Below are 13,039 nucleotides of genomic sequence, written 5' to 3' on the forward strand. Positions count from 1 at the left end.
GACATCCGATTGGTCAAATTTAAGTCAGACTCCAATTTCAACCAATCAATACGCTTGATTCTAATCTTAAGTTTGGGTTAAGGCTTATTTTCTCTGACTGAAACTGAGCTTAAGTACTTCAGAGGACATTGTAATCAATATATATATATATATATATATATATATATATATATATATATATATATATATATATATATATATATTGGCCGCAAACCAAAAATATATGTGTAGTTAACTGCAGATATTACGATCGATGGATGACATATGCAGGATTAAAGGTCAAGATTGTACCTGTCATTGGCTTTGTATTCGAACGTCTTTGTCAGGTTTTCAGCACTGTTCCTTATGAAATGGATATTCGAAAGAAATAACATGCTAACGATTATAAAATATGCAGTACACACTGGCAAATGTGGATAAATACAATTTCAGCATTTACCGTTTATAGTCGCTTTTAAGTCGGATCCAGCTTGAAACAACACAGAATCTACTATGCTGTCGTATGATGTGCTGGCAGATGAGGGTCTATACTGTTTGTTGTACTGATTAGTCCTAACAAGGATCAAAGACTCAGTATAGACAGCTCATGTACATTTTGTTGATAGAGATCAATAGACGCTTACAAACTACACCCACCTTTCTCCCTTTTTTTTTTTTTTGTTGTATCGCAGGGAAGTGCAAGGTTTGCAATTTTGCGCCCTCAACCCCGAATACGTCTCGTATTCTCATATTCTGCATAGCGTATTGGAAGAAACGTTTCGGCCTGTGATTGGACATACAGACGTCATGACCCTGAAATCTTGACAATACTTTACATGATAATCATCTTCATAGCCAATAAGGTCAAGGACCATCGAGCACATTATATACTGTATGTTTCAGTGCTAAACTTTCTACGTCTGTAAAGTTCAAGGTCGTAGATATAGCATTGGCTGACCAAGTCGATCAAACATTTAAACACCTCGTCTGGTTTCAGGTCAGTTTGACAACTAACATGTCATAATACAACCTTCCCGTCCAGGCAGTGTAAATGAACGAAACAACATACATACTTTTCCGTCAGAATTATCTACATTAATATACCACACAAAAGTTGAAGTAATACTCATTAGGGTTGGTGTATACAGTACAAGTACCTCGTTCTTTTCATCAAATCTAGAATTTAGGCCCTTTTCCTTTTATCAGAATTTAACTCTTTTGCTGCCAAAAATGATTTTGGTTGGTTTGTCTCAATGTCACCTGTAATCAATCTCTACAGTAACTATACTGCTTAGTTACAATATTTTGATCTATGTACATTTAAATGTTCTTTGTTTACCATTTGTGAATTCCCTCGTCACACTTACATATTTATTTGTTTTTTACGTCATAGCAAGTATGTCAGCAAAAGAGCTGAACCAGAATGAACCCTAATGCTAATTGTATTTCCTTGGTTATTATGAATGGGCGGGTACCCGAGCACCCAGGTACTTGTTGACACCTTTAATTGTGTTGCTGTGCTGTAAAAACCAAACATCAATGAGTTGCTTATACAGTATATATAATTATAGCAAGTTCCCTAGTGAAAATGATGATATGTATGTATAGAGTTTAATATTGGTCATATGATGGTAAGTTTTAAAAACGTAAAAATAAAGAATTCCTAAGAATGAAAACTTTAAGCATTGATTGATCAGTCAAGAGCAATCTGAGTCAAGTGATACCATCTCAATATGGTGAGAAATAATTTCAAGACTAGTATTGTTTTATGACAATGGGGGAATAAATAAGAACAGGCAAACAATGACTGCATGTTTGAATCTGGGTCAGAACAAACGAGATCCATTTTATTTCTTTTGAAGACAGGGTGGTAATAATGATTCATAAATATTTATCCAATTATACACTGGTCTTACATTGGTAATCACTGGTCTTACATGAAGCCTTAATTAATTACCATTAAAAAATTAATGCCTTCTACACAGTGGCAGTTAAATAATTGTACATGTTATTAATGATTACTGATATTACCACCAGCAATATACATATATCGATTTAATTTGTATCAACGACTTTGAATCAACAGGTAACCTGTCACTGATTGTCACCAACACCAACACAAGTCTTAAGTCTGGACTTGGACATCTGATTGGTCAATTCTAAGTCACTTTAATTTCAACCAATCAAAGTGCTTTATTCTAATCATAAATTTAGGTCAAGACTTACGTTCTGTTGGTGAAACCAAGGCCAGGTACCTAGGGTGAAAATTTTACCAAATACAAAGATGATACAAATGTATTGGCTGCAAACTAAAAATATATTTGTAGTTAACTGCAGATATTATGATCGATGGCTGGCATATTATAAAAACTGCAGTAGATACTGATGTCAATAAAAACAATTGCAGCATTTACTGTTTATAATCCCTGATATGTGCAGGCAGATTGTGGTCTACAGCGTTTGTTCTATTGATTAGTCCTAAAACAATCAGACCCAGTATAGACAGCATGTGAACATTTTGTTAAAAGATAATTAGATGCTTACAAACTACACCTTTCTCCATTTTGTATCTCAAGGCAGAAGTAGGTCTGCAATTTTACACCCTTGACCCCAAAAATGTATCTTATTTTCCTGTTCTGCAAAGTCTGTTGCAAGAAACGTATCAGCCTGTATTGGGCATACAGACGTCATGACCCTGGATTCCTGACAATACTTTGCAGAACAATCATTTTCACAGCCAATAAGGCCAAAGACCATTGAGCAAATTACATACTGTATGTTTCAGTACTGAAACATCATACATGTATGAAAAATTCAAGGTCATAGATACATCATTAGCAGACTAAGCCGATCAAAGATCAATTAAATCCCTCATACTGTTTCAGGTCAGTTTGACGACTAACACGTCATAACAAAACCTTTCTGTCCATGTCTTAAATATCTACATTAATATACCACACAAATACATCATAAAAAGTTACAGCTGAAGCAATACTCAATAGGGCTGGTGTATACAGTAACTCATACTTGTCATCAAATCTAGAACTTAGGCTCTTTATCCTTTTATCTGAATTAAACTCTTTTGTTGCTAAAACTGATTTTGGCTGATTTGTCTCAATGCCACTTGTAATCAATTTCTACTTAAATTGTATTACTGTCTTACAATATTTTGATCCATGTAATTTAAATGTTCTTTGTTTATCATTTGTGCATTCCCACATTACACTTACATATAGCAACCGTGGCACTATGAGCTGAACCAAAATTTAGTAATGCATACAAGACCGAATTAAGAGTCTGCCTCAGTGTTGTCATAGCAACACGTCATTGCCAACTAATGGAAAACAGACTTTAATCACATAAACCAAATAATCCTGGAAAACAAGATATATTTTCGATCATTGATATCATAGCAAGTATGGCAGCATTAAGAGTTGAACCAGAATGAAGGAGCATGCATTGCACAAGTATATATCTTAGCTGATATTTTCCCGAAATGTCAACAGTTTTTAAGCTGATGTTAAACTTTTCAATTCTTTCAACTTTTAAAATGTAACCTTGAATATCATATAAAATGATGTAAAATGTACAAAATCAAGATAAAAGGAAATACTGGCATAAATCTATAGCATTTTCATAGATACTTAAAATCAATGCCTCTGGAAAGTAAAACAATTTTTTGAGAATTCAAAATCAGCGATGTCCATTTTTTCATATGGAGAAAAAGAAACAAAATTTCATTAAATACTAATTAGAAGAAAAAAAATGATTATCGCATTATGCTCTTTTCGTGAAAATTATAACATCTTTTGCTTGGGATGTATTGATGAACACGAGATCATATCAGAAATGCTATCAACAAGCAATGGATCATCATGAACCTATAGGGAATGAGAGATGTTACTAGCCCATGCAAGCAAAAGTCCTTCGTTTCTCTGCACATGTCCAAATGACGAGTCTGCCTCAGTGTTACCACAGTAACACGTCATTGCCAACTCGATGAAAACAACTGACTTCAGACGTATATACCAAACATTCATGGCGAGGCAAGTGACTTGCAACCTTCTGCTGTGTGTGCGGAAGTTATTTGATATTCAGGTCTTATTCTTACATTAACTGTACCACAACATTTTGTGAAAATAAGGAAATAATTCTATAACAAAAGGAACAATACAAACATCAAACTGATGCACAAAAATAATTCTGATAAACTAAAATCACAGCTACTATGGGATTAGAGATGACATTGTAGATTATCAACATCAGTATGTAAAATACATCACCGGTATAAGTAAAAAGACAATGTTAAGAAAATCCACATTCCTCTTAAATATTACACTATTTTGACACCTGATGCAATCTAGTTAACAATAATTTAGCTAAATTAGTACATGGCAAGAATCTCAATAACAGAAATAAAAATGACAACAACTCATTTTCTATGAAGTTAATACTTTGAAGGTAATTAAAACTGATGCAGTTTCATCAAGTAATAACAACTTTTCTCATGTAAATAAAAGGCATGAAACAAAAGTTTCCAAATGGATACTATAAAAATTAAAAGGTTGGATGTGACAAAAAGTGTGGTCTTTAAGACAGTTTAAATAAGCAATTAGCAGTTGTTCATATAATTTATTTTGCACCCATCTGTCAAGGTATAGTAATGCTATCAACCCAAATGATATATACCTGCATATACAACTACTAAATAATAATGATAATAATAAATTTGCAAAAACATACAATTTTACTTGAGACTATTAATTACATTGTGTGCCTAAACTGTGTACAGTACGTGGATGTTGATGCAAACCTGTACTTGTGATATATGGGTATGTGAAGCAAGCACTGCACAATTGCCAACATACCCATGAAAAGATTCATTCATAAACTTCAAGTTTAATAAAAAGCCATCAATATTCACTTAAATGGAAGTAAAAGAAAACCATGCAACTTTTGCCTTTGTAAAATTATATATACTGTGAAAATGAAGGAAAAAAAAGGAAATAAAATCGTAAGGACATTATCTTTGTAAATTAATGGCTTTCAGCTCCCTACAAAAAAAATTAAAGTTCACAAGTTGTTGTTACTTTTTACAATTTAAAAATCATACTACAGCTATAAGAATGACATGTTGGAATATCAAAGGAATAAACAAATGGAAGCAGGATTTGTTATAATCAAGCTGATTGGTGTATCACAACAATTCACTCACTCTTACATAGAAGTGTCAGGTGTCTTAATCACTTTGCCCCCCATGAACATTTTCTCCCAAAGCCCTGACTTTTTAACAAGCCCCAATGCAATCACAGTATAAGAACATTATACAAAACATGCATACATTAAAAAGAAAATGATAAAAAGAACCATTTCCATGGTCAATTGAGCTCTATAATGTTATAAGGTTTTAAATCCCATTTCTGGAGTTCCGCATCTGTGTCTGCTTTCAGGGCTTAAAAATAATTTGTTGGTGCCAGCAGCAGTTTAAAAGTTGCAATATTTTTAACATGCAAACATCATGCTATATTCAATATTCACTAGGAAAGTTTGTATTCTGAATACAAATATCACTAGCAAAAAAACTCTTATTTATTGATCTTTTTGCAGGTAGCAGCTAGTTTACTGATATATCAGAATTGTAACGAGCAAAATGCAAACTTGCAAACTTCAATTTCGTACCCTGGCTTTTGGACACGTCATGGCAGATCTACAAATGGGAATTCAATACCTCACATGCTCAGGTCATGTCAACTGTATGCTAATGTCATAGAACAACTGATAGAATGTAACTGAAATAAAATAACAGATATACCATGGCTCACCAGGAAAGTGTTCAACAGCAGTCAAAACAAATCCTGACCTATATAATACAAAATAAACACAATCAGATTGTCTTAATAACTGAAGCTACAGCAAATTACATTTAGACATATAATGTATACATCTGGTATCCATTTGGAGATTTTGATAATATCACAAATAAAAGGGGAGAACATTTTCAATTACAATTAAAACTGACAACCAATTCCTACCTTTCCAAAATCACTGCAATGGTAATATTTTTCTCCAAAATGCAAATGAGTGATGAAAGAAAATTAATTTTTTCATGCACATCTGTGAGATATAAAGAACAATTTGTCTTAAATAAATTCAAAAATACCTAAGATTAAGAAAACAAAATGTTAATATACTGAATTTGGGATTTTGAAAGTATTATGAACTAGCTTCTGAATTATGGCAAATAAAAAATATAGCTACTGTATAAAGTAAACAAAATCCATCTCAGAGTTTCTTCAAAGAAGTTATATATATATATATATATATATATATATATATATATATATATATATATATATGAAAAATACTATATTTCATTTAAATGGAATAATTTCTGTCAAAAATATAAATATAATACTGTCAAACTCAGCAGTGTGGAACCTTAATTAATGTCACCGGATTTGTATTTGTGTTCTTTACACCAACACATGCATTCGTATGTAATAATAATAATAATAATAATTACACTGAATCATGCACTGAAAGAAATACCTAACCCCCAGATGTCAAAGATATAAAATGGGAGAAAATCGAAAAACATTTAATGATATGGAAAATCTAGCAATGACCCACCCACCTTATCACCTTTGTCTCCTCTTATTTTCTAATCAATGACTTGATGCTGAACATTATGATCACAGGATTCACAACTGACATAATATACAGATGCCATGTTGATATATCACCACCCCCCATAATAAAAAAACCACCAAAAAACAAGTTCCTTGGAAGAACTGATGCTCTACTTGGCAAAGAATTTGGAATAAATTCAAGATATGACCATTTCTTCCCTTTATTTGCTGAATGTTGAAACCACCTCTGATATTCTTCAGCGATAAGATTTTCAAATTAACTGCTGTGGTGGATTTTAGTATTACAGTAAAGTGAATTTTAGACTCCAGATACTTGCAAGAATGAATTGCTATACTCTGGCTACTCATTATTAGAGCAAGAGTGAATTGCTAGACTGGCTACATTATTACAGCAAGAGTGAATTACTAGACTGGCTCTACGTTATTACAGCAAGAGTGAATTGTTAGACTGGCTACATTATTACAGCAAGAATGAATTGCTAGACTGGCTACATTATTACAGCAAGAATGAATTGCTAGACTGGCTACTCATTATTACAGCAAGAGTGAATTGCTAGACTGGCTACATTATTACAGCAAGAATGAATTGCTAGACTGGCTACATTATTACAGCAAGAGTGAATTGCTAGACTGGCTACATTATTACAGCAAGAATGAATTGCTAGACTGGCTACTCAAATCAACAACCTGAAAACATAAAAGTTCTTCACATAGGTCGGTTTTATGAAATTTAAGTTGCCTTCCTTGAACTACAAAATGGACTTCATAATGAGTCACATCTAGCACAAACTCGTTTTTACAATTAAAAAATTGCTACAGTCAGGACATAAAGGTGCGAGTGAACATCCTCCTCTCTAGGTTTATCTTGAAAGGGCAATAACAAAGAAATTCAGAATTAAAATTGAAGAAAAAAAAACTGCAGAAGCCAAATTTTTAGTAAAATAAGAGAAAGGAAAGTGTCAATTTGAGGAAATGTAATAGTCTAAAATGACTGCTAATTTAATCTTGTCCTATCAACATTTCTTACCAGTTGCCACCAATTAAACTTTATCATTATACAATTTATACAAAACATGTTTATCATTAAAGAATGACCACCATTACAATTTAAATTGGCCTCAGTCATATATCATGGACCCTATTTTGCTAAAATGAGAACAACTGAACAAAATGCGAAATGTCCAAGTAGGGAAACACATTAGGTCTACAACTGCCAATCCTAACAAAGGTATGCAGCGTTAAATCATGCTATTTAGCACTTTAAAACTTTATTGATTTTTGGGTGTACCTTGGCCTGCAAAACAGTATGACAGGCAGGTCAATGAGAGACAATATAGCTGACACATTTGTCTTCTGTACATTCATAAGGGCTTGATTATTGCCTGTATATCCTGGGGATTCTAAATAAATTGTATAGAAAATGGTTCGAGGCAATGAGGTTGCTTACTGTAACTGCTGTAGCTAGTATCACAGCATGTAATCCCCAACAGTTATTAAAAAGACTGGAACATTTCGCTGACATATAAACATGTGCATACAACAGAATTACAAGCAAATGCACTTGGTTGGATGTATCTATTAGTACATATGGTAATACAACTTGGTTGGATGTATCTATTAGTACATATGGTAATACAACTTGGTTGGATGTATCTATTAGTACATATGGTAATACAACTGAGCAATACATAGTTCAGAATAAAACAATACTGGACTCTTCTGACACTGATAGGACTAGAGTACATCTGTAGTATCATTATTTATGTTTGTATGGCTTCAGTTCATACCATGCTAAAGTCACTCTGTACAAGAAACATCAATTACAATAGCTTCCAAAAATGTGACAATCTGAGTTTTACTTTACCTGAAATTTCTAAAGAAAGCACATAGTTCTGTGCATAAATATGATAGTGACTTGCCTTGATTACGCTTATATTCACCCTGAAAACATACAATACATGAACATTTACTACATGACCACTATAGCAGCATTCTGTACTTGTAAATCACACATAGTAGTCTCCTTTTTCTAAACAAGTTAATATCCCAACTCAGTGTATTAAATGATCTTAAAATATAATAACAATGAATTTTAAAAGTATATTATTAACTTTCTTTAAAATATGATGAAACTGGTAGGCAAATGAACATATTGCAATTCTATTATTTATTTCTTTTTATTATTACACAATTATGAGAGGAATATACTGCAAGTCCTGGGTGAAGGACATTAATATATTGAAATTCTATTATTATTATTATTATTATGATTATTATCAGCTTTCTTTAGAATTATTATGATCCTGGGTAAGTGTCATTAATATAGTCAAATTCTATTATTATTATTATTATTATTATTATCAGCTTGCTTTAGAATTATTATGATCCTGGGTAAGTGTCATTAATATAGTCAAATTCTATTATTATTATTATTATTATTATTATCAGCTTTCTTTAGAATTATTATGATCCTGGGCAAGTGTCATTATTATAGTGAAATTCTATTATTATTATTATTATCAGCTTTCTTTAGAATTATTATGATCCTGGGTAAGTGTCATTAATATAGTCAAATTCTATTATTTATTATTATTATTATTATCAGCTTGCTTTAGAATTATTGTGATCCTGGGTGAAGGACATGCATATATTGAAATTCTATTATTATTATTATTAGCTTTCTTTAGATTACTGTAAACCTGGGTGAAGGACATCAATATATTTCAATTTGATTATTATTAGTTTTTTTTAATTATGATTAACCAACTGTGGGAAGGAAATAGATATAGTGAAATTCGAAAGGAAAATAACCTAGTTTATCTTCTGTAAGCTCTCTGCTTGAAAAGCAATGCAACAACATCCTAATTTTATGCTGAAATTTAAACTGATAAAAAAATCAAACATATACACTCTTTGCTTCTTTTTCAACAACATTGACATCACCTAAATAAGGCTAAATGTCAGTTGGAAAGTTGCCAGAAAACTTCAATATCTCTCTTTAATGGTGATTTATTCTTCCTAGGAAATATTTAATAAAATATGGAAAAGTTTATCCATTTAAATTACTATATACAGTCTTGTAAACAGGGTTAAAGTCTAAAAATATTTCCTTATCTATGTCCTGTGATGTGTCTGTACTTTCTTCTGCTACAACACAACTATAAAGCTTACTGAATGGATATTAGAAAGAAGTCTAGTTTTGTAAGTAGGGCAAGGTGAAAAATAAAATTATACAAAAATTACTATGGACTAAAAAATACCATCCCCAACACATTTTTGCACTTTACCTCTGAAAGTGTTACAAGGAAAGTATGTTTATGATTAGCATATGAAGACAGAAATTTTTCATTTTACTGTGAATTCTATCACTTTAGCTTGCAATGACATTTTCATCAAGGTCTCTGTGGAAAACTTACATCAGATGATAAATGGAAAATCAAGTTTCATAAATGGATTAGCATATTGTAACTGTAAATGCTATACAAAGTAAGTGTTAGGCTTAAGGAAATATTTGACCTCTATGCAGTGTGTAGCCATAGGATAAAGAATTTGATAGAATACAGACAAAAATTAAGGAAACCCCAGTTTTAACTGAGTCGGACTATGGTTTCTACTCACATGATTTCTATCAATAAAGAGAAGAAAATAGCTGAGATTTTGGATCATTAAAATAAAGATGACATATCACCTTGATGTATAACAGTCAAGAAACTATCCTGATATAAAAGAAAAAGTCTGACTGTAAACAGTATCATAAGTTACACAAGGAAATTCTATCACAAAATCATACAATCAAGGACCCTGACATGTAGAAATGGTTTGAAGATATACCACGCTAACTCTGCTTCTTGGCCACCCGTTGCTTCTTCTCATATTCCAGTAAATTCTGGGGTTTGACACCGCCGGCCTTCATGGCAGGACAAAAAGTATTAAAAAGCTTGTCCCAGTGGTTGAAGAATGGCTGGAAGTTGGTCATTGGTTTGAGATGGTGCATGTCATGTTTGGGGGCACCACCCACCAGGCCGAAGGGAAACCAGTGGTTCATGCAGAATGGGAAGTCGAACCCGATGTGGGCTTCCACGCTGACGACTATGCTGAGTAACATGTAACTCCATGTTGTGAGACAGTGGCAGTCGAAGAACCACGAGTTAGTGGTGGTGAGGAATCCTACGGTGATGAGCTCCCAGGGATGCAAGTACTGCGTCACCCAGCAGAAAGGGCTGTGGTATCGATGATGTACGCCGTGGATCGTCTTGTACAAGAAGCGAATTCTGTGATGCGACCAGTGCCATACGTAATACTGTAAATCAAAGATAACCAGACATGCTATTTGGTGCCAAATGAACTCGAACAGGGTAGGAGCGATCTCAGGGAGAGGAGTGGGAGGGGTCCATACGAGCTGAGCTATAGCCGCTGGTAGTATGTATAATACGTGATTCCAAAATGTAAGGGACAGAGTGTCATAAACTTGCGCCCAGGTAACATCCAAATTGTTTTGAATCTTGAATTTTTGAATCCAGTTCCATTTTTTCCCAAAAAGATCCACGATCATAAAGGGTGTGCAGAACGAAAAGTAAAAGACGACTGATAACACAACAGGAAATAGCGGCGAGCGTAGATACTCCTCTCTCCCGAGCCGTAAATCCCACAGTGGCTGCAGAATCCGGTATTCCCGTTCGCCTCCGGAATCGCTTGCATTCTCATGTCGGATTTTAGACAGATACTCATCAGCAGACACAAGCTCTGTACCAGTAAGATTTAATTTGAGTGCATTTATCAGATCATGAAATAAACTGTTAATATCTAGTGACATTCTGCACACCCTTATGAATAAAGTTTCGTTTGAAACATAAGACACCAATTTCGAACCAGCAAAACTACTTACATAATGTCATTTCTACGCTCGCCGCTGGTGGTTTTAAGCTCAGACTGTTGAGAAGATAAGTTTTGAGTCACCGCCTTTCCTGTGACGTATGATGGGAAGTTAAGGGGGACGTTAAAGGGAAACTCTATGTTATAAGAAATTAAACAAAACAAATAACAGATGCAAGAAAAACAAAACAAAACAAAAAAAAACAAAAAAACAATAAAACATTATAACACGCATCGAATGATTAAAAATCGAGTATCATTTAATACATTAGCACTCAGGTTCATAAATTGTTTGTTATAGGTTAGTGCAGCTGTTATGTTGGATAATTCAATTCCGGTAATTAAGGCCGTTGAGAACTACTGAATGAAACAAGAGATCGAATATGTCAACCAAAAAAGCATTTAGAATGTAGAGGATAAGAAAATATAAATAAACTGAAGAACTGTTTAGAGTCTACTAACGTTAACATTTGACCGGCACAAATCGATATCATGTCTGTTATATATACTGTTGTATTCTGTCATTAGGATTTTCGCAGTCTGCTTCTCTGAGCGTACGAGTTGGAATAAAATAGAACATTTATTTGTTATGACGATTTAATATTTTGTTATCTTTACGCTAAGTCCCGTTTATTCAGACGTAATTTCCTCTCTCACACACACACACACACACATACACACACACACACACACACACAAATCGCACTAACTCATAAGCCTTGAAGTCTCGTTCGAATTGAATATAGATATATTATTTAACCTTATCAGATGATACATTTTCTTGCTCGTTTAAAACCAAAACGACGATAACATGTCTCATTAACGAGGACACATTAGTTAGATTTTGATTTGACAATCTAGGGATAGGGCATTTTTTGTTTTTGTTTCTCACTTCATACCCTATATTACAGAACCCTAACTCTATGCTATCCCCCTTTTGAAAATATCGACCCCTCTCTTTTTGTCCTAACAACAACAGTGTTGGATTTTCCTTTAAACCAGAATATTCTGCTTTATTTATTTATTCTTTTTTATTTATTTATTTATTTATTAATTATTCTTTTTTTATTATTTATTTATTTATTTATTATATTTTATTTATTTATTTATTCTGTTTTGCTTAATTATTTTATGTTATAAAGGGTAAAACTTTAATTAGCCAAATAACATGGAAAGTATAAACTGATAGGAGCTAAGCTATTTTGTCACCTTTCTTTATTATAAGCTGTCGGCCATTTTTTCCTCAATTATTTTGCTTCTTCTGCATGTTGATATGGCATAGTTATTTGTTTACAAGAAAATCAGTCTTGATAAACAAGAAAATATAAATATTCTGGCTGGAAGGAAAATATCCAATACTTGAGGATAAGATAATATGTGCCAAAAGAAATGTCACGTTTGTATCCAGTCGAAGGAACAACATCAAGAACGAAGACAAGGGAAAGCAATCTAAAATAAATAAATAAATAAAAAGCATGTGTTGTTATGCTACACACACGCCCACCCACAACCGCTGCACACAAAATATAACACAAAAG

At 33.0% G+C, this 13,039-nt stretch overlaps 1 protein-coding gene across 1 annotated transcript; it reads right to left on the reverse strand.

Annotated features, from left to right (window-relative positions):
* Positions 1–1,787: 1,787 nt before the first annotated feature.
* On the reverse strand, positions 1,788–11,712 carry LOC149800666 (cholesterol 25-hydroxylase-like protein 1, member 2). The gene has a single exon (XM_089954705.1). It carries the CDS (start codon positions 11,440–11,442, stop codon positions 10,465–10,467), a length of 978 nt encoding a protein of 325 aa, XP_089810831.1. The 5' UTR covers positions 11,443–11,712; the 3' UTR covers positions 1,788–10,464.
* Between the last annotated feature and the right edge of the window lie 1,327 nt (positions 11,713–13,039).

This window comes from Sinohyriopsis cumingii, chromosome 4, assembly GCF_028554795.1.
Source record: "Sinohyriopsis cumingii isolate HCF-2022 chromosome 4, ASM2855479v2, whole genome shotgun sequence".
Classification (NCBI taxonomy): domain Eukaryota; kingdom Metazoa; phylum Mollusca; class Bivalvia; order Unionida; family Unionidae; genus Sinohyriopsis; species Sinohyriopsis cumingii.